The 26,516-nt window shown below is 42.6% G+C and overlaps 1 protein-coding gene across 2 annotated transcripts in view; it reads right to left on the minus strand.

Moving 5' to 3' along the window:
* Positions 1 to 26,516, minus strand: part of MYZAP (myocardial zonula adherens protein) — a 153,897-nt gene that overhangs the window by 25,316 nt on the left and 102,065 nt on the right. For both annotated transcript variants that reach the window (XM_073586978.1, XM_073586979.1), the window contains exons 6-11: positions 24,774 to 24,887; positions 12,816 to 12,968; positions 10,460 to 10,585; positions 7,566 to 7,694; positions 7,354 to 7,448; positions 5,605 to 5,710 (exon numbers count right to left, since the gene is read on the minus strand). In XM_073586978.1, the coding sequence (XP_073443079.1) occupies positions 5,605 to 5,710; positions 7,354 to 7,448; positions 7,566 to 7,694; positions 10,460 to 10,585; positions 12,816 to 12,968; positions 24,774 to 24,887 (723 nt within the window). The remainder of the gene's footprint in view (positions 1 to 5,604; positions 5,711 to 7,353; positions 7,449 to 7,565; positions 7,695 to 10,459; positions 10,586 to 12,815; positions 12,969 to 24,773; positions 24,888 to 26,516) is intronic.

Consider the following 26,516-nt stretch of genomic DNA (forward strand, 5'->3'; position numbering starts at 1 on the left):
TGATCGCGGCCGGGTGTCAGCTGATTATCACAGCTGACACCCGGCACAATGTGTCAGGGGCGGTCACGGACCACCCCCGACACGTTAACCCCTTGCACACCGCGATCAAACATGATCGCGGTGTACCGGGAGTTAAAGGGAAGCATCGGCAGGGAGGGGGCTCCCTCCGTGCTTCCCTGAGCCCCCCACGGCAGCGCAATGTGCAGCGCTGCTGCGGGGGGCTCCTATCCTCCAGGCCCCCGAATCCAAGATGGCGACGGGGGCCTTTGGGGACCTGAGGAAGCTGGCTTCCTCAGTGCCTGCAAAGCGCAGGCATGAGGAAGCCTTCGGCACTGCCTGTGACAGATCGCTGATCTGTCACAGTGATCTGTGATGTGACAGATCAGCGATCTGTCACAGGACAGTGATGTCCCACCTGGGACTATGTAATAAAGTAAAAAAAAATTTAAAAAAAATGTAAAAATAAATTTAAAAAAATCGCCAAATAAATTAGTAAAAAAAAAAAAATATATTCCCCAATAAATTCATTTTTTGAAAATAATAAAAAAAACAAACAATAAAAGTACACATATTAGGTATCGCCGCGTCCGTAATGACCTGCCCTATAAAACTGTCCCATTAGTTAACCCCTTTAGCGAACCCCTTAAAAAATAAAAATAAAAAACGAAGCAGAAAATAATGATTTATTATCATACCGCCAAACAAAAAGTGTAATAACGCGCGATCAAAAAGACGCATATAAATATCCATGGTACCGCTGAAAATGTCATCTTGTCCCGCAAAAAACGAGCCACGACACATCATCTTCAGCGAAAAAATAAAAAAGTTATAGCTCGCAGAATAAAGCGATGCAAAAATAATTATTTTTTATATAAAATAGTTTTCATTGCATAAAACCGACAAAACATAAAAAAAACCTAAATGAGGTATCGCTGTAACCGTACAGACCCGAAGAATAAAACCGCTTTATCAATTTTACCGCACGCGGAACGGTGTAAACGCACCCCCCCAAAAGAAATTCATGAAACGCTGGTTTTTGTTCATTCTGCGTCCCAAAAATCGGAATAAAAAGCGATCAAAAAATGTCACGTGCCCGAAAATGGTACCGATAAAAATGTCAACCCGTCTCGCAAAAAATAAGACCTCACATGACTCGGTGGGTCAAAATACGGAAAAATTATAGCTCTCAATATGTGGTGATGCAAAAACTATTTTTACAATAAAAAGCGTCTTTTAGCGTGCGACAGCTGCCAAACATAAAAACCGCCACAAATAGTAAATCAAACCCCCCGTTATCACCCCCTTAGTTAGGGAAAAATAATAAAATAAAAAAAAGTATTTATTTCCATTTTTCCATTAGGGCTAGGGTTAGGGTTAGGGCTAGGGTTAGGGTTAGGGCTAGGGTTAGGGCTTGGGTTAGGGCTAGGGTTAGGGCTGAGATTAGGGTTAGGGGTGTGTTGGGGTTCAGGTTGGAGTTAGAATTGGGGGTTTCCACTGTTTGGGCACATCAGGGGCTCTCCAAATGCAACATTGCGTCTGATCTCAATTTCAGCCAATTCTGAGTTGAAAAAGTCATATGGTGCTCCTTCCCTTCCAAGCTCTGCCATGCGCCCAAACAGTGTTTTACCCCCACATGTAGGGTATCAGCCTACTCAGGACAAATTGCAAAACAATTTTTGGGGTCCAATTTCTCCTGTTACCCTTAGGAAAATAAAAATTTGGGGGCAAAAATATCATTTTTGTGGAAAAAAATGATTTTTTTATTTTCACGTCCGAGCGTTATAAACTTCTTTGAAGCACTTGGGGGTTCAAAGTGCTCACCACACATCTAGATAAGTTCCGTGAGGGGGTCTAGTGTCCAAAATGGGGTTACTTGTGGGGAGTTTCAATAGTTTAGGTACATCAGGGGCTCTCCAAACGCACATGACACCCGCAGACCATTCCATCAAAGTCTGCATTCCAAAACGTCACTGCTTCCCTTCCGAGCCCCGACGTGTGTCCATACAGTAGTTTTCTCCCACATATGGGGTGTCAGTGTACTCATGACAAATTGGACAACAACTTTTGGGGTCCAATTTCTCCTGTTACCCTTGGGAAAATTAAAAAATTGGGGACTAATTGATCATGTTTGTGGAAAAAATACGATTTTTTTATTTTCATGCCCGGGCATTATAAACTTCTGTGAAGCCCTTGGGGGTTCAAAGTGCTCACCACAGATCTAGATAAGTTCCTTAGGGGTTCTCGTTTCCAAAATGGGGTCATTTGTGGGTGTTTCCACTGTTTAGGTACATTAGGGGCTCTCCAAAGGCAACATGACATCCGCAGACCATTCCATCAAAGTCTGCATTCCAAAACGTCACTACTTCCCTTCCGAGCCCCGACGTGTGTCCATACAGTAGTTTTCTCAAACATATGGGGTGTCAGCGTACTCATGACAAATTGGACAACAACTTTTGGGGTCCAATTTCTCCTGTTACCCTTGGGAAAATGAAAAAATTGGGGACTAATTGATCATGTTTGTGGAAAAAATACGATTTTTTCATTTTCATGCCCGGGCATTATAAACTTCTGTGAAGCCCTTGGGGGTTCAAAGTGCTCACCTCACATCTAGATAAGTTCCTTAGGGGGTCTAGTTTCCAAAATGGGGTCATTTGTGGGGGGTTTCCACTGTTTAGGTACATTAGGGGCTCTCCAAAGGCAACATGACACCTGCAGACCATTCCATCAATGTCTGCATTCCAAAACGTCACTACTTCCCTTCCGAGCCCTGACGTGTGTCCATACAGTCAGTGGCGGATTATAATGAGGTCAATTTGGGCAGTTGCCCCGGGCCCAGTGGGGTTAAGGGGCCCACAGCCCAGGCCAGTAAATTGCCCCATTATTATCCGCCACCGCACAGGGCCGGATTATAGGCAGGGCAGGCGGGGCTTCAGCCCCAGGGCCCCCACCACAAGAGCTTCTAAGGGGGCCCCCACCACATTCCTGCTGGCTGCTGCAATGGCACTCCATCTTCTCCCCACCTAAAAGTGAGTGACCGTGGGGGCGGCATTATGTGCTCAGCTACCAGCAGCATCTACAAGTAGCGTGAACGCTGATGCTGCTGGTAGCGTGCAAAGGCTTGTGATGAGATCACAGGAGGTAAGGTGTCAGGGCCCCCGATCATGTGACCCCTGTCTCCTCCCCTCCTGTGACCTCATCACAGGTCCTGTGCGCACAGCACAGAGCACTGAGAGCAGCCATGTATGTGGAGTGCGGCTCTGCGGATGGAGGTCGGTGCTGGAGGCCCCATTATTCTCTATGTGGAGTGCGGCTCTGCGGGTGGAGGTCGGTGCTGGAGGCCCCATTATTCTCTATGTGGAGTGCGGCTCTGCGGGTGGAGGTCGGTGCTGGAGGCTCCATTATCCTCTATGTGGAGTGCGGCTCTGCGGGTGGAGGTCGGTGCTGGAGGCTCCATTATTCTCTATGTGGAGTGCGGCTCTGCGGGTGGAGGTCGGTGCTGGAGGCTCCATTATTCTCTATGTGGAGTGCGGCTCTGCGGGTGGAGGTCGGTGCTGGAGGCTCCATTATTCTCTATGTGGAGTGCGGCTCTGTAGGTGGAGGTCGGTGCTGGAGGCTCCATTATTCTCTATGTGGAGTGCGGCTCTGCGGGTGGAGGTTGGTGCTGGAGGCTCCATTATTCTCTATGTGGAGTGTGGCTCTGCGGGTGGAGGTCGGTGCTGGAGGCTCCATTATTCTCTATGTGGAGTGCGGCTCTGTGGGTGGAGGTCGGTGCTGGAGGCTCCATTATTCTCTATGTGGAGTGCGGCTCTGCGGGTGGAGGTCGGTGCTGGAGGCCCCATTATTCTCTATGTGGAGTGCGGCTCTGCGGGTGGAGGTGGGTGCTGGAGGCTCCATTATTCTCTATGTGGAGTGCGGCTCTGCGGATGGAGGTCGGTGCTGGAGGACCCATTATTCTCTATGTGGAGTGCGGCTCTGCGGGTGGAGGTCGGTGCTGGAGGCTCCATTATTCTCTATGTGGAGTGCGGCTCTGCGGGTGGAGGTCGGTGCTGGAGGCCCCATTATTCTCTATGTGGAGTGTGGCTCTGTAGGTGGAGGTCGGTGCTGGAGGCTCCATTATTCTCTATGTGGAGTGTGGCTCTGCGGGTGGAGGTCGGTGCTGGAGGCTCCATTATTCTCTATGTGGAGTGCGGCTCTGAGGATGGAGGTCGGTGCTGGAGGCTCCATTATTCTCTATGTAGAGTGTGGCTCTACGATTCTTGGGGGTTCAAAGTTCTCACCACACATCTAGATAAGTTCCTTAGGGTGTCTAGTTTCCAAAATGGTGTCATTTGTGGGGGGTTTCCACTGTTTTGGTACATCAGGGGTTTTCCAATCGCGACATGATGTCCGATCTCAATTCCAGCCAAAAACGTCAAATGGCGCTGCTTCCCTTCTGAGCTCTGCCATGTGCCCAAATAGTGGTTTACCCCCACATATGGGGTATCAGCATACTCAGGACAAATTGCACAATAACTTTTAGGGTCCTGTTACCCTTGGGAAAATAAAAATTGGGGTGAAAAGATCATTTTTGTGGAAAAAATATGATTTTTTAATTGTACCGCTGTACGTTATAAACTTCTGTAAAGCCCTTGTGGGTTCAAAGTTCTCACCACATATCTAGATAAGTTCCTTGGGGGGTCTAGTTTCCAAAATGGGGTCACTTGTAGGGGGTTTCCACTGTTTAGGTACATCAGGGACTCTCCAAACGTGACATGGCGTCCGATCTGAATTCCAGCCAATTTTGCATTGAAAAAGTCAAACGGCGCTCCTTCCATTCTGAGCTCTGCCATGCGCCGAAACAGTCGTTCCCCCCCACAAATCAGGTATCAGCGTACTCAGGACAAATTGCACAATAACTTTTGCAGTCCAATTTCTCCTGTTACCCTTGGTAAAATAAAAAAAATTGAACCTGAAGTATTTTTTTTGTGAAAAAAAGTTAGATGTTCATTTCTTTTTAAATATTCAAAAAAATTCCTGTGACGCACCTAATGGGTTAATAAACTTCTTGAATGTGGTTTTGAGCACCTTAAGGGGTTCAGTTTTTAGAATGGTGTCACTTTTGGGTATTTTCTATCATATAGACCCCTCAAAGTGGCTTCAAATGTCATGTGGTCCTAAAAATAAAATGGTGTTGTAAAAATGAGAAATCGCTGGTCAACTTTTAACCCTTATAACTTCCTAACAAAAAAAAATTTTGGTTCCAAAATTGTGCTGATGTAAAGTAAACATGTGGGAAATGTTACTTATCAAGTTTTTTGTGTGCCGTATCTCTGTGATTTAAGGGCATAAAAATTCAAATTTTGAAAATTGCGAAATTTTCAAAATTCTTGCCAAATTTCCATTTTTTTCACAAATAAACGCAAGTTATTTGAATGAAATTTTACCACTAACATGAAGTACAATATGTCACGAGAAAACATTGTCAGAATCACCGGGTTCCATGGAAGCGTTCCAGAGTTATGACCTCATAAAGGTACAGTGGTCAGAATTGTAAAAATTGGCCCGGTCATGAACGTGCAAACCACCCTTGGGGGTGAAGGGGTTAAGCCATACTGATATCCTCACCTCTTCAATCATATGTTTTACTTTCTTCTGTTGGCAGTGTACCATGTCATCTAGGTGTTTAATGCGCTCCCGTAAACTTGTTGCAGCTTCCTCTAAATTTTGGGTCCTGAAGAACAAATATTATTAAATGTACCGCAAAATTATAAAACAAAACATTTTTCCAACTAGGTTTCCTAACAAATGTTTCTACGGTGAGAAAAGGGATTGAGTGCTCAGGGAAACTGAAGATGGGATGTTCCTCTGACTTAGGCATCTTTCAGATGTCAGTGATTTTTCTGGTGCTCAAAAAAAAGGTGACATTTTCATCAGTGTCTTTGATCCGAATTTCAACAGTGTTTGGGCAGTGAGTCAGTTTTTATCAGGGTTTCATCATCATTTTCTAATATGAATATATACTGTATGAACTCCAAAGCTTCTCCTATCCATTACAAAGTTAATCACGGACTGCACACTGATAACAATGTGTGTTGTTTGTGATTCTTCATGAACCCATAGACTTGTATTGGGAATTTTGGTCCATTACATATCAATATTTTTAATTTTTTTTTTTACAGATATTTTTATTCTCAAAAAGACATGAGCATGTGCCCAATCACATAAACTATAATAGGTAAGTGTTCTATCCGTGAAAATGGCAGCACACGTCCATGATTCACAGACAAATGAATGAGACCTTAATTGTCCTAAAGGTAGAGGACCCACGAGATAAACAGATCATCGTAATAATATTTTGTACTGCTGTTACCATATTATCGCTCTAAAGAATCACATATTCTGTGGGGTATGATTAATAGGGAGGTGCCTTCTTTTTATAATTTGGCAAGTTCACCGATAAAGAAAAAAACGAACATATGGACTGGAAATACACTGCTCAAAAAAATAAAGGGAAAATTAAAAAACAGAATATAACTCCAAGTAAATCAAACTTCTGTGAAATCAAACTGTACACTTAGGAAGTAACACTGATTGACAATCAATTTCACATGCTGTTGTGCAAATGGAATAGACAACAGATGGAAATTATTGCCAATTATCAAGACACCCTCAGTAAAGGAATGGTTCTGCAGGTGGGGACCACAGACCACATCTCAGTACCAATGCTTTCTGGCTAATGTTTTGGTCACTTTTTAATGTTGGTTGTGCCTTCACACTCGTGGTAGCATGAGACGGGCTCTACAACCCACGCAAGTGGCTCAGATCGTGCAGCTCATCCAGGATGGCACATCAATATGAGCTGTGGCAAGAAGGTTTGCTGTGTCTGTCAGCGTAGTGTCCAGAGGCTGGAGGCGCTACCAGGAGACAGGCCAGTACACCAGGAGATGTGGAGGGGGCCATAGGAGGGCAACCAGGGCCGCAGCTATAATAAGGCAAGTTGAGCCAGGTGTTGAAGTGGCAGGCAGCAGGGGGTGGCATTATGCGCTCCTCTACCCGCAGCACCTACATTTTTGCCTCTGCATGCTAGAGGCAAAAACGCTTAAAAAACATTTACAAGAAGCATCCCATTAATTTTAATTAATTCTGCACTTTGTGCATATTGATCCGTTTTTTCCGCCAAAAAAAAAACACATTGCGGTAAAAAACGCAGCATGCTCATTAATTTCGTGGAAAAATCCGCATTTCTAACTATATTCTATGAGACTGGGCGCGTGTTTCCTGGGAAGGAGTCCGGTTTTTAGTCAGGAATTTTCTGCATACATGGGTACATAGCCTGAATCTGTTCAACAGAGCATGGGCTAGTTGAAATTGTACCTTGCTCGTTCTGTCGATGTTATCTCCATCTTTTGATCAAGTCTCTGAATTCGTTCTTCATGTCTTGTTAGCTGAACCTGGAGTTGCTCTCGTTCCTACAAGAAACACTTTGGTTATACACCTCCAGACTCATAGACCATATAAAACAGATGTCACAGCAACAAACAGACCATGAGACCAGAAAAATGAGTTAAAATTAGGAATGCGGGTACCTGATGCATTCTATGAACTAGCCGGTCAAGTTCTACAATTTTCACATCTCGTTCTTCTATTTTTGCTTCTGCGATTTTAACTTTCTCACTGGCGTCTTCGATGGCTCTGAGATACTGCTCTGCTTGGCGCTGGAAAACAAATACTATATAAATATTGTTTTAGTGGTAAACTAGCTGAGCAGGGGATAATTAGCTGGAAAATATGTCTTTGCACCTTTCAGTTACATTGTAAAAATGAAGCACGTGATAAATTCCTTTTGCAGTTGGAAACACCCAGTAAAGTTATGGAGGGTATTAAAAATACGGATTCCTTTATGTTATCTGCATGTCACCGACATTGCAGCCATACTTTAGCTTAAAGAATCTGCTTTACATCATTCAATTTCCTGCCTAGAAGACAGCTCCTCAGAAAATACTGTATTATCAGCAGGAGATTATCAGTACTGATAGGACTGGCAAGCCTGCAGCAATGTAGTCCAAGAAATTTATGAGCTTTTTCAGCTCCATGTCTCACAACCGATTGATAATTTTCCGTCTACACTGAGCATAGGTAAAGAAGCAAAACACTGGGGTAGGCGGAATATACAGAACTCATCATTGAGAAGACTAGCAGAGCTACAACATATAAAACGGTGATTTTATCAAAACTATAGTAAGCAGTCCAGTAAGCCTAAGTTCACATGAGTGTACAAAATAGTCTAATTTCCATCCAGAGATTTCTATTACCATCCATATACCATTTGTATGCAATCCATATGCTATTTGTAAGTCTGTTTTTTACATCTACATGGCATCCATTTTTATACCGCAACAATTAATAGAGTTTACAAGACCAAATTCAGTTTCCTATGTTAAATGAATCTGTGATCAGGATTTCACACTCCAAACTATCTTTAGGCACATGTATCTCTTTCAAAGACAAGTTCCGCAATATCTTTTAAGTCTCTTTTACACTTCAGTGTCTCCTGTACGTGTGGTGACAGTTTCCACACGTATCAAGGACACTTACACACGTAGACCCATTCAAATCTATGGGTCTGCGCACATGTCGGTGTGTGTCCATGGACCGTGTGCAAAACACGTTGATGTGTCCATTTTTTGCCGGCAGCATGGTCAGCAATACGTTGCATACACGTGCACACTGATGACAAACGGATGACACATAGGCTGGTGTTAATATTCTAGGAATGGGCCATTAGCCATAGAGGTTTCCAGCATATTTATAACAGCTCACAGCTGTTTGCTTAGCCTTTACTGGTTATTATAGGGGGGACCCTCCAAAAATGACGTGTGGTCCCCCTATATTTACCAACTATCAAATGCTTAACAGACAGCTGCAGGCTGATATTATTAGGCTGTAACAGGACCATGAATATTGGTGCCCTCCCAGACTAAAAACATCAGCCCTCAGTCACTTCAGAAATGGTGTATCCATTAGATACTCCAATTCTGGCACTTAGCCTCGGCTCTTCCCACTTGCCCTGGTGCAGTGACAAGTCAAGTAATAGTTTTTGGGTTGATGTCAGCTGTTTTATGTCCACTGACATAAAGCCCAGGGATTAGTAACGGAGAGTTGTCCATCAGACACCACCATTACTAACCCCATAGTGAAATTTAATAAAGACATACACAGAGTAAAGTCCTTTAACTGAAATAAACACTCCTCGACCCTCTTTCACCCATTTATTAACCAAAAAATAAAAAGTAAAAATCAAAGTACTTCTCAACTGTCCGCCGATAATCCATAATGCTCATGTCCCATGATGATCCCCAACTCAGCTACATCAGTGATGCGACTGCTCACCACACCAAACCACACCATTACTGATGTGAAGGATCACCAAACCATCCAGATCGTCGTGGGACATCAGTATGAATGGATAATCGGCAAAAAGGTGAGGATTACTTTGATTATTGATTTTTATTTTTTGCTTAATAAATGGGTAAAAGAGGGTTGGGGAGTGTTTATTTCAGTTAAAGGACTTTACTCTGTGTACGTCTTCATTAAATTTCACAATGGGGTTAGTAATATAGGGGAAACCCCACATCATTTTTTGTGGGTCCCCCTATGATAACCAGTAAAGGCTAAGCAAACAGCTGTGAGCTGTTATTATTATGCTGGCAACCTCTATGGCTATTGGCCTCTTCCCAGAATATTAACACCAGCCCCCAGCTGTCAAAATTAAGAGTGACCCCACAGCGTTTTTTTAATTTAATTATTTACTTAATACTCACAATACACAGACGGCTGGTGCTGACCACAAGTCACTTCAGCATCACCTGGTCTCGCTGATCGCAGGGAGTCAAGGCGAAAATGATGAGATTCAGCACCTGGCACCTAGGAACACTGCTAACTGTACTGCTTTTTCCAAGGTGCCAGTACGTATCACACTGATGGCACATGGATGTCACACATATGGTACACATGGACACAAGGACACGGATAGCACCGCTGCTGGTGAAGGAGGCCTCACATAGCCAGTCAGTTTTTCCATTATTGAGGAATACGTTTTTGAATTGATATGCAAATAGATATGGTAGATCTGAAGCCTCTGTCACTCCAGCTCTTATCCCCACCCAGTACCGTTTTCTCTTGAATGACTGACAGGTACTTTGTCCTAAGTCACATAGCAAGGAAGCTATCAGGCATGCAAGAAGAGGCAACGCTGGGTGGGAAATAGAGCTGTGGAGTGCAGATGCTTTAGATTTACCATATCTATTTTCATGTAATTTCAAACTATGATTTCTTATATACCTCTACTCATTTTTTTTTTAATCCAGAAACTGGAGGAAAATGGACGAATTGTAACCAGAAAGAAAACCCATACAACAATATAACATTTAAAAAATTTAAAAAGTAATTACTACATGCAGTTGATAATAGGAATACGTACAACCATGGCTTCTCTTTCTGTTGTGTATTTCATCTCCTCCTCGTGTAGTTTCTGCTCATACTGACTGTATAGCTTTCGTGTCATATCTCTCATGACATTGGCATTAGCTTCTTGAGAAGATTCTACCTGTTTAAAAAAAATAAATAAAACAAAAGATAAGGTTACAAAACATTATACCTGAGTCAACTGAGTAAATATTCAAGATAAGAACAAGAAACATTGATCTGATATCTGGAACATTCCATTGTCTTTTTGCAAATGAATGCCAATTCTAATATTTTCTCTTGTTCATATTGGAATGTTCTCACTGTGAGTAGGTTAAATGTGGAATAATATTTTGCCATGTCACAGAAAGATTAACTCTGAAAGGGAAAGAGAAGTAGTGATACCGATAAGACTTGCTGAAGCTTAAAGGGAATCTGTCACTGGGAATTTGCTACGTCATCTGACAGCAGCATAAAGTAGGGGCAAAGACCCTGATTCCACTGATGTATCGCTTACTTTACTGGGTGCTACAGTTATCTGCTTCAAATCCAGCAGTTCTCTAAATGCTGAACTCTTTAAAACCCCACTGATTAGTATAAGCTTGTGCCTAGGAGGAAAGAGAGCCTGTGGCAGCCTGCAATGTTGTGACACCTGTCACTACAGTGGTGACCATACTGTGTGTCTGACACTCTGTGAAAGTGTGGTCTCTTCAGTGACAGAAGTGGCAACATCGCGGGCTGCCCTAGGCTCACTTTCCTCTTAGGCACAAGCTTATGCTTGAAACAAAAAGAGACGTATACACAGATGCCATTTATTTTGAATCTCTATGAATCTAATTGAACCATTTAGTGTATAACTAATGAAGGTCTAACGGCCGAAACATTTTGTACGCTTTCTTCACGTTGAAAAAAAATTCACCAAACTGAGAGCCGGATTCTTGGACTTTCTATATATAATGGGTTGGGACCCTATTCGTGCACCTAGCTACAACGCAGGAGTGCCGTTCTTTCCTCACAGTAAAATGAAATTAAAGGTACTGTCACACTAAGCGATATCGCTAGCAATATCGCTATAACTTGTGACGTTATAGCGATATTGCTAGCGATATCGCTGTGTCTGATACTTACCTACGACCCGCTCCCCCGCTGATTATCGCTGATCGCGCGAGAACGTTCAGGACCGCTTCTCGTCGTCAGCTTCCTGCGGAGAGACGAGCGACAAGCGTGGAGCCGGGCGGGAGGACGCAGGATCGCCTAGTGTGACAGGTAAGTAGCGATCCCCGTCCCCAGCGATGTCGCTAGTGAGATCTGCCTGTGTGGCAGCTCACTAGCGACCACTTAGCGATGCACCAGCGATCCTGACCGCGTCATATCGCTGGTCTCGATCGCTGGTACATCGCTAAGTGTGACAGTACCTTAAAACCTGCTTTGCTGGAATAGTGAAATCAACTGATTTGCTAATGACAACTAGTGGAGAAAGTAAAACACAAAGCAGAAGGATTTAGCTGCACCTCTTATCCGTCACAGTCTTTAAGACAAGCTTTCAAGGCGCACGTCAAAACCAGGGAGTCTATCCTGGAAAGAGTTCCATACTAATAGACAAAAAGACAGCGCCTCAAACGGTGGTGAAGAAAAATCTCACATTTTATTCTGCCTCCTGTGGCGACGTTTCGATCGTGCTTGAAAAAGATCTTCTGATCAAAACGTCACCACAGGAGGCAGAATAAAATGTGAGTTTTTTCTTCACCACCGTTTGAGGCGCTGTCTTTTTGTCTATCTAGTTGAGAAAGGTCTTATCATTTCATCTATTGTCACTTCTTGCATTTTTCTCAGAACTGACAGGTCCTATTTAGTTGTACCAGAATAACAAGTTATTATTTAATCAACAAGTTTCCTGTTCTCCGTTCTCGCACCTCCACTGATCCCTAGAATAAGGCTCTGAAGTTCCCCATGTGAATGGAGAGCCAGTCCGTCATGCATACCACCATGCCATTGTCCATAACACTCCCGATAATGGCAGAATATAGAGCTTGGCCATCTCTGGCAGTCCCATAGACAATAAACTGGCGTGGAGGTGAGCATGTTGATCTGTCGCTCAGTTCATACAGAATATTGCAGACCACTGTTCTCATGATCAGTGGTGGTCTTAGCAGTAGTTGGCCTTACCTCATGGACTGTTCACCCTTGAGCCAATAAATTACTTGCATGTATAATGTTATCAACATAAAACTCGCATATAAGTGATGACGCAGTCCGCCAACCAACTGGGAAATACAGCAGGAGTTTCAGACTGTGTTATGTTTAGCACTCCTAAACCCTAATCACACTTCGCAGCTATGCACAGTAGGACTGTGGTTTCGGAATGTATTTACCTTAACTTTTAACAACTGGTTTTCAGCTTGTGCTGCTTCCAATAAACGCTGCTTTTCTTTCAGTTTATCTACAGATTCATTATAGGAATGTTTCAGATTCTTCACTTCGTCTTTAATGTTGCAGTTTTCCAGGGTCATATCTACTAGTGATTTCTGAAACAAAGATGAATACATGCAATCATGGTACTGAAAGCGTCATTTATAGCAGTGATCACCAATTAAGCTCATGCATCGGTTACCCATCCTCTTTTGATGTGGTATACCTAATAGCAGTGGTAGCAACATGTTAGTATCATAATATTACTAGTAAAGGGAGACAAGCATTGAATGAGACTATTCACTGATAAGTGAGATGTAGTTCACAGGCATGACTCCTATATTGTTAATACACAAAATCCATGTAGCCTATAATAGTGACACAACATAAGTCTTGTAAACATCATGATAGTAAATTTCATTGTGCCGTTACTTAAACCATTAATGACTGAGCTAATTTTGACATTGACCAAGCCAAATTTTACAATTGTCACTTTATGATAACTCTGGAACGCTTCAACGGATCCCACTGATTCTGAGATATGTTTTTTCATGACGTATCTTACTTTATGACAGCGATAACATTTCTTCGATATGACTTTATGATTTTTATTTGTGGGGAAAAAAAAAAGGAAATTTGGCAAAAATTTTGAAAATGTTGCAATTTTCAAACTTTTAATTTTTATGCCCTTAAATCAGAGTTATGTTACTCAAAATAGTTAATAAATAACATTTCCCACGTGTCTACTTTACATCAGCACAATTTTGGAAACATATTTTTTTTTTGTTAGGAAGTTAGAAGGGTTAAAAGTTGACCAGCGATTTCTCATTTTTCCAACAATGTTTACAAAACCATTTTTTTAGTGACCACCTCACATTTGAAATGACTTTGAGGGTCTATATGACAGAAAATACCCAAAAGTGACACCAGTCTAAAAACTGTACCCCTCAAGGTGCTCAAAACCACATTCAAGAAGTTTATTAACCTTTCAGTTGCTTTACAGGAACTGAAGCAATATGGAAGCAAAAAAATGAACATTTAATTTTTTTCACAAAAAAATTGATTTAGACTCAAACTTTTTTATTTTCACAAGGGTAACAGGAGAAAATGGACCCCAAAATGTGTTGTGCAATTTCTCATGAGCACGCCGATACCTTATTTGTGGGGGGAAATCTACTGTTTGGGTGCACGGCAGAGTTCAGAAGGGAAGGACCGCCATTTGACTTTTTGAATGTAAAATTTGCTGGAATAATTAGCGGATGCTATATCGCATTTGGAGAGCCCCTTATGTGCCTAAGCAGTGGAAACCCCCTACAAGTGACTACATTTTGAAAGCCAGGCCCCACAAGGATTTTATCCAGTGTGTGGTAGAGCGTCTCATTCAGTTGGACACAGAGGTATAAACGGAACACTGTATCTTTAAGAAAGTGCTTGGTTTATTGAAGGCTGCATAAACAACCTGGGAAAAATATACACGGCCCTCTGGGCCAAAACAGCAAGACAAAGCAAAAAGAAAACATAGACCTTTTCCTAGCAGGGTTCAGCCCGCTCACGGGTGCAGTGTCCACGGTCCAGCTCTTTACCATACCACACGGGTACAAACACTTTCCTGGAGTGTTTCCTCTCCAGGTACATTGCACTCTGAACCCTTTGGAAGTCAGCAATTTAAGCCCCAGACCATGTGACTGATCACATGATTGTGACATCACCAAGGTCCTGTCTGCACACGGCTGTGCAGGCTCTGTAGGTGGAGATAAGGTGGACATTATCCCACCCGCTCTATGAATGTTCACATAAAAACCAGCCCATAATATAACTTTGCTTAACCCTCGCAACGCTTATCGTGCTGGAGGAAAAATTCTGGGTTTTATATCACTGACCCCATTAGGCATAGTGAAACATATCTCCACTCCATTACTTTACCAGTGACTTTGTCATAAAAGATATAGTGAGCATTTTGAACCCACAGATACGACACAGAATTAGATAACATTAGGTTGTCATATTGAATATGACGTCATTAGTGTTGAGCGCAAGTGGTCGCGACTCCAGTTTGCATAATTTTTTCTTGGATATGCACCGAATATTGCGGGTGCTCAAGTCCCTGCCCCGCATGTTTCACAGCTGTTAGACACCCCCAAAAAAACATGCCGGGATACGCGATACTCTATGCATACTTGGGCACCTGATGCAAACTCGAATAGCAAGCACTTGCGCTCAACACTAGCCATCATATCGTCATCATTTTTTTGTTACTTTTGAAAAAAAAAACAATTCTAACCCCAACTTTATACCTAACACATTCCGAACCCAACCTCAACCCTAACACAACCCTAACCTCAACTGCAAAGAATGGGAGAACAAATTATTTTATAATTTTTATCTAACTAAGAGGATGACAAAGGGGGATTTGATTTACTATTTTTTCTTTTGATTACTGTGATAGGGTCTATCACAATGATAAATAAAAAAAAAATAGGAAAAATTTAGATGGCGGAGGTACCGTGGCATCATTTCTCTCTCCTCTGACATGTATATCATGTCAAAAGAGAGAGAAATTATGAAAACAGCGGGCACACTTTTTTTTGTGATTGGGTACCAGAAAATCCAGCCCTGATTGTGTCTCTGGGGCCTCAGCTACCCTCAGTAGCCGAGATCCAGGAAATTTTTCTGCTCTGGGGGGCACTACAGCCTTATTCCAATCACCATTTTAAAATAATAAAGAGGGAATAAGTACCTTTAGCCGTCGCTGTTTTAATTGTATATCGGCAGTCGTTAACGGGTTAAACAATAGCTTTGGAGTTCTAAGAAAAGATGTTGCAGGAGTGTTATTTTTTGGAGAATACAGGATTTTCTTAAATGAACATGGCAGGAGGTGACTGATGACATCACTGTTCATCAGTCCGGCACTCACGGTGCCCTTGTGAGAACAGGCCACTGTGAACTGAGGTAATCTTAGTGACGTCACTTCAGTTCACATCGGCCAGATCTCTCGAGGACAGCACAAATGCCGGACTGATGAGTGGAGACTAGTGATGAGCGAGTATACTCGTCACTCGAGATTTCCCGAGCATGCTCGGGTGATCTCCTAGTATTTGGATGTGCTCGGAGATTTACAGAATGGGCCATTTATATGGATACACCTAAATAAAATGGGAATGGTTGGTGATATCAGCTTCCTGTTTGTGGCACATTAGTAAATGGGAGGGGGAAAACTTTTCAAGATGGGTAGTGACCATAGCGGCCATTTTGAAGTTGGCCATTTTGGATCCAACTTTATTTTTTCCAATGGGAAGAGGGTTATGTGACACATCAAACTTATTGAGAATTTCACAAGAAGAGCAATGGTCTGCTTGGTTTTAATGTAACTTTATTCTTTTATGAGATATTTACAAGCTTATGACCACTTACCACCAACCTTACTGAAGTCAAATCAGTTCACAGCAGCCGGATCTCGCGGAACAGTGGCTGCTGCTCCAAGCTATAGAGCAGCGTTTTCTGAATGGAGTTTTATACACTGGATGAAGAAGACAGGGATCATTGTGGGACTCCTTTGGATTATGCCGGACCCTGTGTATTACTTTTTTCTTAATAAATGGTTAAATGATGGAACTTGTAGTTAAGTGATTTTTACAAATAAAGGACTTTTGTGTGTGTGTGTGCTTCTTTTGACTACGGGGTTAGTAATCGGGGTGTCTGATACACACCCCTCCATTACTAATCCCTAGGCTTGATGTCAGCTGACATTACACATCTAACATCAATCTCAAAACCATTATCCTGATTGCCATTGCACCAGGGAGTGATTTTTACAAATAAAGGACTTTGTATGTGTGTTTCTTTTGACTACGGGGTTAGTAATGGGGGTGTCTGATACACACCTTTCCATTACTAAGGCTGGTTTCACACTTGCGCTGCGTTTTTGCGCATAAATGCGCATGCGTTTTTTCCTATACTTAACATGGGTGCGCATAGTCATGCATTTGTACGCGTTTGTATGTGCATGCTTTTTTTGTAGTGTGCGCTCGGGCGCACAAAATGCATCCTGTTGCATTTTTTGTGCGCCCGACCTGTCTCAATAAAACGCATGCACACGCAATGCGCACAAAATTCACCCAAAAACACATTATAGTCTATGGGTGCGCTGACGTGGGCATGGTCATTCGCACGTCAGTGCAAAAAAAGCATGCCTTTTTGTAAAAACCATGCGCAAAAAACAAGAAAATGCATAAAAAATGCATGAGTTTTTTTATGCACGTTTGCACTGCGCACGCAGCACAAAAAAGCACAAGTGTGAAAGTAGCCTAACCCCTAGCATTGATGTCAGCTGACATTACACATCTGACATCAATCTCAAAACCATTATCCTGATTGCCATCGCACCAGGGCAATCGGGAAGAGCTGAGGCTAACCTCCAGAATTGGTGTATCTAATGGATGCGCTATTTCTGGGACAGCTGAGGGCTGGTCTTATAAGGTTTGGACATGGACAAAATCCATGGCCCTTCCCAGCCTATTAATATCAGCCTGCAGCTGTCTGCTTTGCCTTAACTGGTTATTAAAATAGGGGGAGACCGCTCACCGTTTTTAAAAATTATTTATTTCACAATGGCAGGCCGGATCACGTACTGCACCTGCCAATACTTGTCATGGTTGTGATGGGGCCGGAAGTGCCCACAGCCTTAAAGCTTGTTCATTGGGTGTGCTGCAGTCTTTTAACAAGCTTTCTTAGTCTGCTGAACCAGCAAAGGCAAAGAAGACTGCTTTGGGCTGATATACATGGGAAGGTGCATGGATTTTGACCCCTTCCCAGCATAATAAGACCAGCTCACAGCTGTCTGCTTTTCCTTGGCTGGTTATAAAAACAGGGGAGGACCGCACATCATTTTTTAAAATAATTTATTTATTTTACACCATCAGGCTGGTTCACATGCTGCATCGGTCAATACTTGTCAAGGCTGTGATGGGACCGGTGGTGCTCACAGCCTTAGAGCTAGTTGATTGGCTGCATCGTACTTCATTTTCTTGAACAATTTCAAGAGTGCCAACACTTTTGGCCATCCCTGTATCTATATGTCCAAAGGACATTAAACGGGTTGTCTGGTCTAAAATGACAAGTCTGCAGTCTCTGTATGTGACTGCAAACTTCTGAATCCTCACATGCAGGCGCTGCACTCTATGAGGATTCTTTGGTGTTAGTGCCAAAATGCAATGCAATGCATTGAGCGAGGCCGTAAATAATCTAGTTGAATTCTGGCCAGGAATATGCAAATTGCAAAATCATGGTTACACAACCACTAATCCCTGCACTGACACTGAAGAATCCTGACTGTGTGCGGCGCGCGCATGCAAGGATGTAGTCACATCGGTAGGATCTAGATAAGCTGTAATTAAAACTTTTCTGTAAAAGATGGATAGATAAGGCTAGCTTCACACTAGTGTTTATTCCACGCAGCGCACGGCACCGCTAAGCCCCGCCTCCTGCTGGCTCCCTGCCCGCCCCATCCGGTCATTGCTGCCTACTATCGCACAAGGACGCTTGCGATCAGCGCACTCTATCTTTAGCATAGGGTGCGCAGATCGTGCGCTGGCCGTGCGCTAGTAGGATTTTGGCATGCGCTGCACACTTTTGAAGGTGTGCCGAGCGCGCCGAAATGCAACATGCTGCGTTCGGCTCACACGGGCGCACCTTCAAAAGTGTGCAGCGCACGCCAAAATCCTACTAGCGCACGGCCAGCGCATGATCTGCGCACCCTATGCTAAAGATAGGGTGCGCAGATCGCAAGCGTCCATGTGCGACCATGTGCGATAGTAGGCGGCGATGACCGGATGGGGCGGGCAGGGAGCCGGCAGAGGCGGGGCTTAGCGGCGCCGTGCGCTGCGTGGAATAAACGCTAGTGTGAAACTAGCCTAAGGCTGCACTGCCATAGGTAGGTTGTAATTAGAGCAAAGCCAGATCCTACCCCTTCCCCAGTTTGCTTGAGGCCTGCTTAGCCACATAGAGAGGTGAATTACAGTTCGTTTAATGAGATCACTGTCGCCTTGGCTTTTTAGTGAAAAAATGTTAAGTGTGTTGTGGGTTTATAGATTATACACTTTTTGATAAAAAATATTAAGTGGGATGCTCGATGTCTTTGTGTATGTTAATTAATCGCAGTGTGCTAATGCATTTTGTTAGTATATAATATATATCTGTACAGTGACCACGGCAAATGTGCACCTCTGCATTCATTTAATACAATGTCTTAAAGGGAACCTGTCAGCAGGATTGTGCACAGTAACCTACAGACAGTGTCAGGTCGGTACTGTTCTACTGATTTAAATGATACCTTGGTTGATGAAATCCGTCTTTTGGTTGTTGTTTAGTCTTCATTTTCAGTTTTTAGTTAATGATATGCTTGTGCTCTGGGCGGGCCTGGAGGGGAGGTCTTTATGTGGTGTCTTGAGGAGATCTTGAGGAGATCATTTGCATATTCCCAGTGCCTTCTGGGGTAAGTGAAGAGTCTCCGCGAGCTCAACGATCACTGGGTTTTGGCCGTTGCAGCTGAAAAGAGGAAATCGGAAAACCAGGGGAAGAGTCTTGAGGAGATCATTTGCATATTCCCAGTGCCTTCTGGGGTAAGTGAAGAGTCTCCGCGAGCTCAACGATCACTGGGTTTTGGCCGTTGCAGCTGAAAAGAGGAAATCGGAAAACCAGGGGAAGAGTCTTGAGGAGATCATTTGCATATTCCCAGTGCCTTCTGGGATAAGTGAAGAGTCTCCGCGAAATCGGAAAAACCGCGCGCCTATCAGTGCGCGAAATTTGGCTCATCTTTCATCGTTTTTAAGAAATCTCAAGATGGAAGAGGCCAGGAGCCATTTGGTGAGCTGCATTTCTTGCTACATGTTCACAGATTTACCAGTGGAAAAGCCAAACTTCACATGCCACAAATGCAAACTTGTGTCCCTGTTGGAGGAAAAGTTGCAAAATCTCGAAGAGAGGTTAGCTACGTTGAAGATCATTAAGGAAGGTGAAGAGTTCTTGGACAGAGCAGAATTATCTCTTCATGTTACAGAAAGAGAAGAAATTCGAAGTGCACCTGAAGAAACAGAGGAATGGAGACATGTGACCCAGAGAAGCAGGAGGATCAGGAGGCAGTCAGCACCCATACTGCTCAGAAACCAGTACCAGGCTCTCACGCAGGAAAACGATGAAGAAATACATCAGGATAAGACTTTGCCAACAAACAGCAACCTTGTACGCCCTCAGAGTCCTCCTGGATGGAGAAAGAAAAATGTTGTGAAGAAGAAACGGAGAGTGGTAGTCATGGGGGATTCCCTGCTGAGAGGAACAGAGGCCGCTATCTGCAGACCGGATATAACTTCAAGAGAAATGTGCTGTCTTCCAGGTGTAAAAATTAAAGATGTGTCTGACAGGATATCAGGACTCTTCAGACCTACAGATGACTACCCATTCCTGCTACTACATGTGGGGACAAATGACACCGCAAGAAACGACCTGGAAACCATCTGCAGAGACTTTGAAGACTTAGGCAAGAAAGTGAAAGAACTGGGAGTGCAGGTGGTCTTCTCTTCCATCCTCCCAGTGGATGGCCATGGAACAAGGAGGTGGAATAAGATTCTGCAGGTGAACAACTGGCTACGTCGATGGTGCCGTCAGCAACGATTTGGATTTCTGGATCACGGAGTGAACTACTTATACGATGGACTACTTGCTAGAGATGGGGTGCACCTTACGAAGACTGGAAAGCATGTATTTGGAAGTCGCCTTGCTACACTTGTAAGGAGAGCTTTAAACTAGAACAACATGGGAAGGGAAGCAAAAGACCAGAAAAAGCCATACACCTGACAAATGCTATTGAGAACTCTGCTATTAGAAGTGGAAAGGAAGAACAAAGACGAAAGAATCTAATTAATAAAAATATTGGAGAAAGAGAAACCAATCACAAACTAAAATGTTTCTATACTAATGCACAAAGCATGGGCAACAAACAAGGAGAATTGGAACTACTAACACAGGAAAAGAAATATGATGTCATTGGAATCACTGAAACTTGGTGGGACAATACACATGATTGGAATACAAGACTAGAAGGATACAACTTATTTTCAAGAAACAGACTTGATAAACGAGGAGGGGGTGTTGCATTGTATGTTCGAAACGCGTATATCTGCACAGAGATTGAAGCTTCAGAGACTGGGAGTTCTGTGGAAACTGTTTGGGTAAGAATACAAGGACAGAACAATGGAAAGGACACCATTGTAGGCATTTACTACAGGCCGCCTGTGCAAGCCGAAGATATGGATGAACTCTTTATGCATCAGATGGCCAAGTTCTCCAAAAAATATGACATAGTTGTCATGGGAGATTTCAACTATCCAGACATTTGTTGGGAATCTCTCTCAGGCAATACTAACAGGTCAAGGAAATTCTTATCCTCTCTTGCTGACAACTTTATCTTCCAAAAGGTAAGGGAGAAAACAAGGGGAACTGCTACCTTGGATCTAATCCTTATAAACAGGGAGGAAATGGTTGAGGAGGTAAAAGTGGCTGGGACCCTAGGAGGTAGCGACCATGCTATTTTAGAATTTTGGATAACTAGAGGCGGAAGACCTGTGAAGACTCAGACGTCAAGGTTAGATTTCAGAAAGGCAGATTTTAAGGGATTCAGAAAGAGAATTGGAGGGATCCAATGGCTGGATATCCTTAAAGACAAAAATGTCCAGGAAGGATGGGAAATCTTGAAAAATGAAATTCTCAAAGCACAGTTGTTAACAATTCCGAAAAGAGGGAAGAATAGGAAGCATTTAAGGAAACCAGGATGGATGAACACAGAACTTAAGCACATGCTAAAAAGGAAGAAAAAAATGTTTATAAAATGGAAAGAGGGAGGCATATCTAAAGAAGAATATAATGCTGTCTGCAGAACCTGCAGGGCACAAATCAGATTATCTAAAGCTGAAAATGAGCTGAGGCTTGCAAGAGATGTCAAAAGCAATAATAAAGGATTTTGGGGATATGTCAAAAGTAAAAGAAAAGTCAAAGATGCTATAGGATTTTTACAGGATGAAAATGATGAAATGGTAAGACAGGATGTTGAGAAGGCTGAACTTTTAAATTCCTATTTTGCATCTGTTTTCTCTCAGAAAGGAAATGCAACATCAACTGTTATTCACTGTGCTATTAAGGGAATAGAAGAATCCAGGATATCTATAAACAGAAAGATAGTGAGGAAACACTTAGCTAACCTAAATGAATTCAAGTCTCCAGGTCCAGATGAATTACACCCCAGAGTACTGAAGGAGATAGCAGAAGAAATTTTTGAACCCCTCTCCATAATCTTTGAAAATTCTTGGAGAACAGGAGAAGTGCCAGAAGACTGGAGAAGAGCAAATGTTGTTCCTATCTTCAAAAAGGGGAAGAAGGTGGACCCAGGAAACTATAGGCCGGTGAGTCTGACTTCTATACCAGGAAAGATCTTTGAACAAATTATTAAACAACATGTATGTCAATACCTGGATAAGAATGAAGTGATTAAACAGAGTCAGCATGGGTTTGTAACTAATAAGTCATGTCAGACTAACTTAATTTCCTTCTATGACGGTATCACTGATTGGGTGGATCAAGGAAATGCTGTAGATATAGTATATCTTGACTTCAGCAAAGCATTTGACAAAGTCTCTCATACAATCCTTATTGAAAAAATGACTAAGTATGGAATGGACAAGGCAACTGTTAGGTGGATTCATAACTGGCTTAGTGATCGGACCCAAAGAGTGGTCGTAAATGGCTGCACATCCAGTTGGAAGAATGTCTCAAGTGGGGTACCACAGGGCTCTTTCCTGGGCCCTGTATTGTTCAACATCTTTATCAATGATTTAGATGAAGGAATTGAGGGTAAACTGATTAAATTTGCTGATGACACAAAGCTAGGAGGGATAGCTAATACTAGAGAAGAGAGAGAGAGGATTCAAAAAGATTTAAATAAACTGGAGAAGTGGGCAGCAACTAACAGAATGGTTTTTAACAGGGAGAAATGCAAAGTACTACATCTGGGCAATAAAAATGAAAAAAGCATATATAGAATGGGAGGAATAGGGCTAAGTGACAGCACATGTGAAAAAGACTTGGGTATACTAATAGATCACAGACTGAATATGAGTCAACAGTGTGATGCAGCAGCAAAAAAGGCAAATGCAATTCTAGGATGTATTAACAGAAGCATACAGTCTAGATCACGTGAAGTCATTATTTCCCTCTACTCCTCTTTGGTCAGACCTCATCTGGAATATTGTGTCCAGTTTTGGGCACCACATTTTAAAAAAGACATCAACAAACTGGAGCAAGTTCAGAAAAGAGCGACCAGAATGGTGACCGGTCTGCAAACCCTGTCTTATGAGGAAAGGTTGCAGGATTTGGGAATGTTTAGTTTGCAAAAGAGAAGACTGAGAGGAGACTTAATAGCTGTCTACAAATATCTTAAGGGCTGTCACATTGTAGAAGGATCAACTTTATTCTCATTTGCACAAGGAAAGACTAGAAGCAATGGGATGAAACTGAATGGGAGGAGACACAGATTAGATATTAGAAAAAACTTTTTGACAGTTAGAGTGATCAATGAGTGGAACAGGCTGCCACGAGAAGTGGTGAGTTCTCCTTCAATGGAAGTCTTCAAACAGAGGCTGGACAGACATCTGACTGGGATGATTTAGCGAATCCTGCTTTGAGCAGGGGGTTGGACCAGATGGCCCAGGAGGTCCCTTCCAACTCTACGATTCTATGATTCTCTGATTAGGTATTCATAATGCAGCCTGCTGGCTGATCACTGATCCCTCAGTGACCTGCCCTCTAGTTTGCATAATGAATACCTGCACATTCTGAAGGAAAAAAACTCTTCAGGCAGGAGCCAGCCATGGCCCCCGCGCTGCAGCATAATCGCATGTTTAATGTGTAGTTACCATATGTGGTTGAGCATTTCCTGAGTTGTCTATTAAAAAGTAAATTTAAATGGCGCCTGCTGCGCATGCACAGTTTTAGCTATCGGTGTACATAGCTGTGATCCGATAGCTGCTATTGCGCAAGCGCCGCTGGCACCATCTTGGAGGAGGTCTTTTTTTTTCTTCTCTAGCAAGATGGCGCCGCTTGCGCAATAGCAGCTATCGAATCACAGCGATGTACACCGATAGCTGCTGCTGCTCAGGCACGGTGGGCGCTATTTTAATTTTTTTGTTATACACCTCAGGAAAAGTTCAACCACATGTAGTAACTACTCAATAAACATGCGATTATGCTGCAGCGCATGGGCCACGGCAGAAGGCAGTATTATGAATAGCTAATCAGAGCACCACATAAAGCCCCACACACACACACACAGCCCCCCCCACATACCGCCCCTAAGCACGAGAATCTCATTAACTGAAAACTGAAAATAAAGATTAAACACCAACCACAATACAGATTTCATCAACCAAGGTATCATTTTCATCACTTTAACGGTGCCGTCCTGACACTGTCTTTAGGTTGCTGTGCACAATCCTGCTGAAAGGTTCCCTTTAAACAAGGTCTTGTTTGTTTGATGGGACAGAACTTCACCTAAGGGACTTTGAATGCACCAAGATCTGCATGAAAATACTGCTAGGAATGTAGAATTCGTCAGCAGCAGGGAGTCTCATGCTTTGTTTTGTTTCTCTAACTTTTTGAGGTATTTTATTAAGAAGGTAATTCACGGGAAAAAAAAATCATAAAAATCTGCCTAAATTGGAGGCATAGTTTTGAAATTATCATAGATTGTGACACACTTGTTGAAGGTCTGAAATACAACTGCAATTTTTTGGCAAAATATAGAAAACTAAAACAGTATGGATGAAAAAATATCAGTTTTACAGTTAAATAACTGGGTGTCAAGCAATAATTTTACATACCTGTATTTCTATTGATGAACTATTTAGTGAACTATTCATATCTCCTAGACTGTCAATGGCAGAAGCTTGTGCCTGTGTATGATTTTCCAAAAGTTCTTGTTGAGCTGATGAGACCTAAAACAAGGAAAAACTCTATGAATAGAGATTTTGTATACATATTTGTTTTGTATACATATTTGTAAATGTGAGGCTAGTCTTTCTGGTTAAAGGAAATCTATCAGTAGGATCAACCCTCCTAAACCGTCTATATGGGCACACATATCATAGGAAACTAAATAAAATTATACCTTATCTGATATCCTATTTCATATTCCAGAGTAATCCACCTTTTTCTTATATGTAAATGAGCTATTAAGAACTATGGGCCAGACACTCATCTACATGAGAATCTACCTTCACAGAATATTTTAAATGAAAGGAAGAGTTACCAGTGTGAGACATGTAACTAACTCAGAACAAGAAAACTGAATTTTGTCTCACGACAAACACATTTGCTGCAGCTTTCACAGCTCTGCTGTATTGAAAAACTGTCTGCGAGATGGAAGATGAAGCACTGAGAGGAGCTTACATATATGTGAGTTATAATCACACACAGCTTTGCAGTGAGATCAGGAAAGTAGCCAATACACATCACACTAGGCACCATTACATATCACATTGGTAACTCCTCCTTTCATATAAAATAATCTGTGGAGGCTGATTCTCATGATTATGCATGCATGCCCATAGTCCTGAATAGCTAATTTACATATAAAAAAAAACATGGATATCTCTGGAATAACACATCTGATTGCAGATTTCAAGGTCTCGTTTTATTATATGTTTATACATGACAAAAATAGTTTTGATTTGTTTATTTTTATCTATATACACTCACTGGCCACTTTATTAGGTACACCTGTCCAACTGTGTGTTAAGACTTAATTTATAATCAGCCAATCACATGGCGGCAACTCAGTGCATTTAGGCATGTAGACATGGTCAAGACAATCTCCTGCAGTTCAAACAGAGCATCAGTATGGGGAAGAAAGGTGATTTGAGTGCCTTTGAACGTGGCATGATTGTTGGTGCCAGAAGGGCTGGTCTGAGTATTTCAGAAACTGCTGATCTACTGGGATTTTCACGCACAACCATCTCTAGGGTTTACAGAGAATGGTCCGAAAAAGAAAAAAAATCCAGTGAGCGGCAGTTCTGTGGCCGGAAATGCCTTGTTGATGCCAGAGGTCAGAGGAGAATGGGCATACTGGTTCGAGCTGATAGAAAGGCAACAGTGACTCAAATTGCCACCCGTTACAACCAAGGTAGGCAGAAGAGCATCTCTGAATGCACAGTGCGTCGAACTTTGAGGCAGATGGGCTACAGCAGCAGAAGACCACACTGGGTACCACTCCTCTCAGCTAAGAACAGGAAACTGAGGCTACAATTTGCACAAGCTCATCGAAATTGGACAGTAGAAGATTGGAAAAACGTTGCCTGGTCTGATGAGTCTCGATTTCTGCTGCGACATTCGGATGGTAGGGTCAGAATTTGGCGTAAACAACATGAAAGCATGGATCCATCCAGCCTTGTATCAACGGTTCAGGCTGATGGTGGTGGTGTCATGGTGTGGGGAATTTTTTCTTGGCACTCTTTGGGCCCCTTGGTACCAATTGAGCATCGTTGCAACGCCACAGCCTACCTGAGTATTGTTGCTGACCATGTCCATCCCTTTATGACCACAATGTACCCAACATCTGATGGCTA

The sequence above is a fragment of the Dendrobates tinctorius genome, unplaced genomic scaffold, assembly GCF_039654945.1.
Source record: "Dendrobates tinctorius isolate UK_male_01 unplaced genomic scaffold, ASM3965494v1 ptg000097l, whole genome shotgun sequence".
NCBI lineage: Eukaryota > Metazoa > Chordata > Amphibia > Anura > Dendrobatidae > Dendrobates > Dendrobates tinctorius.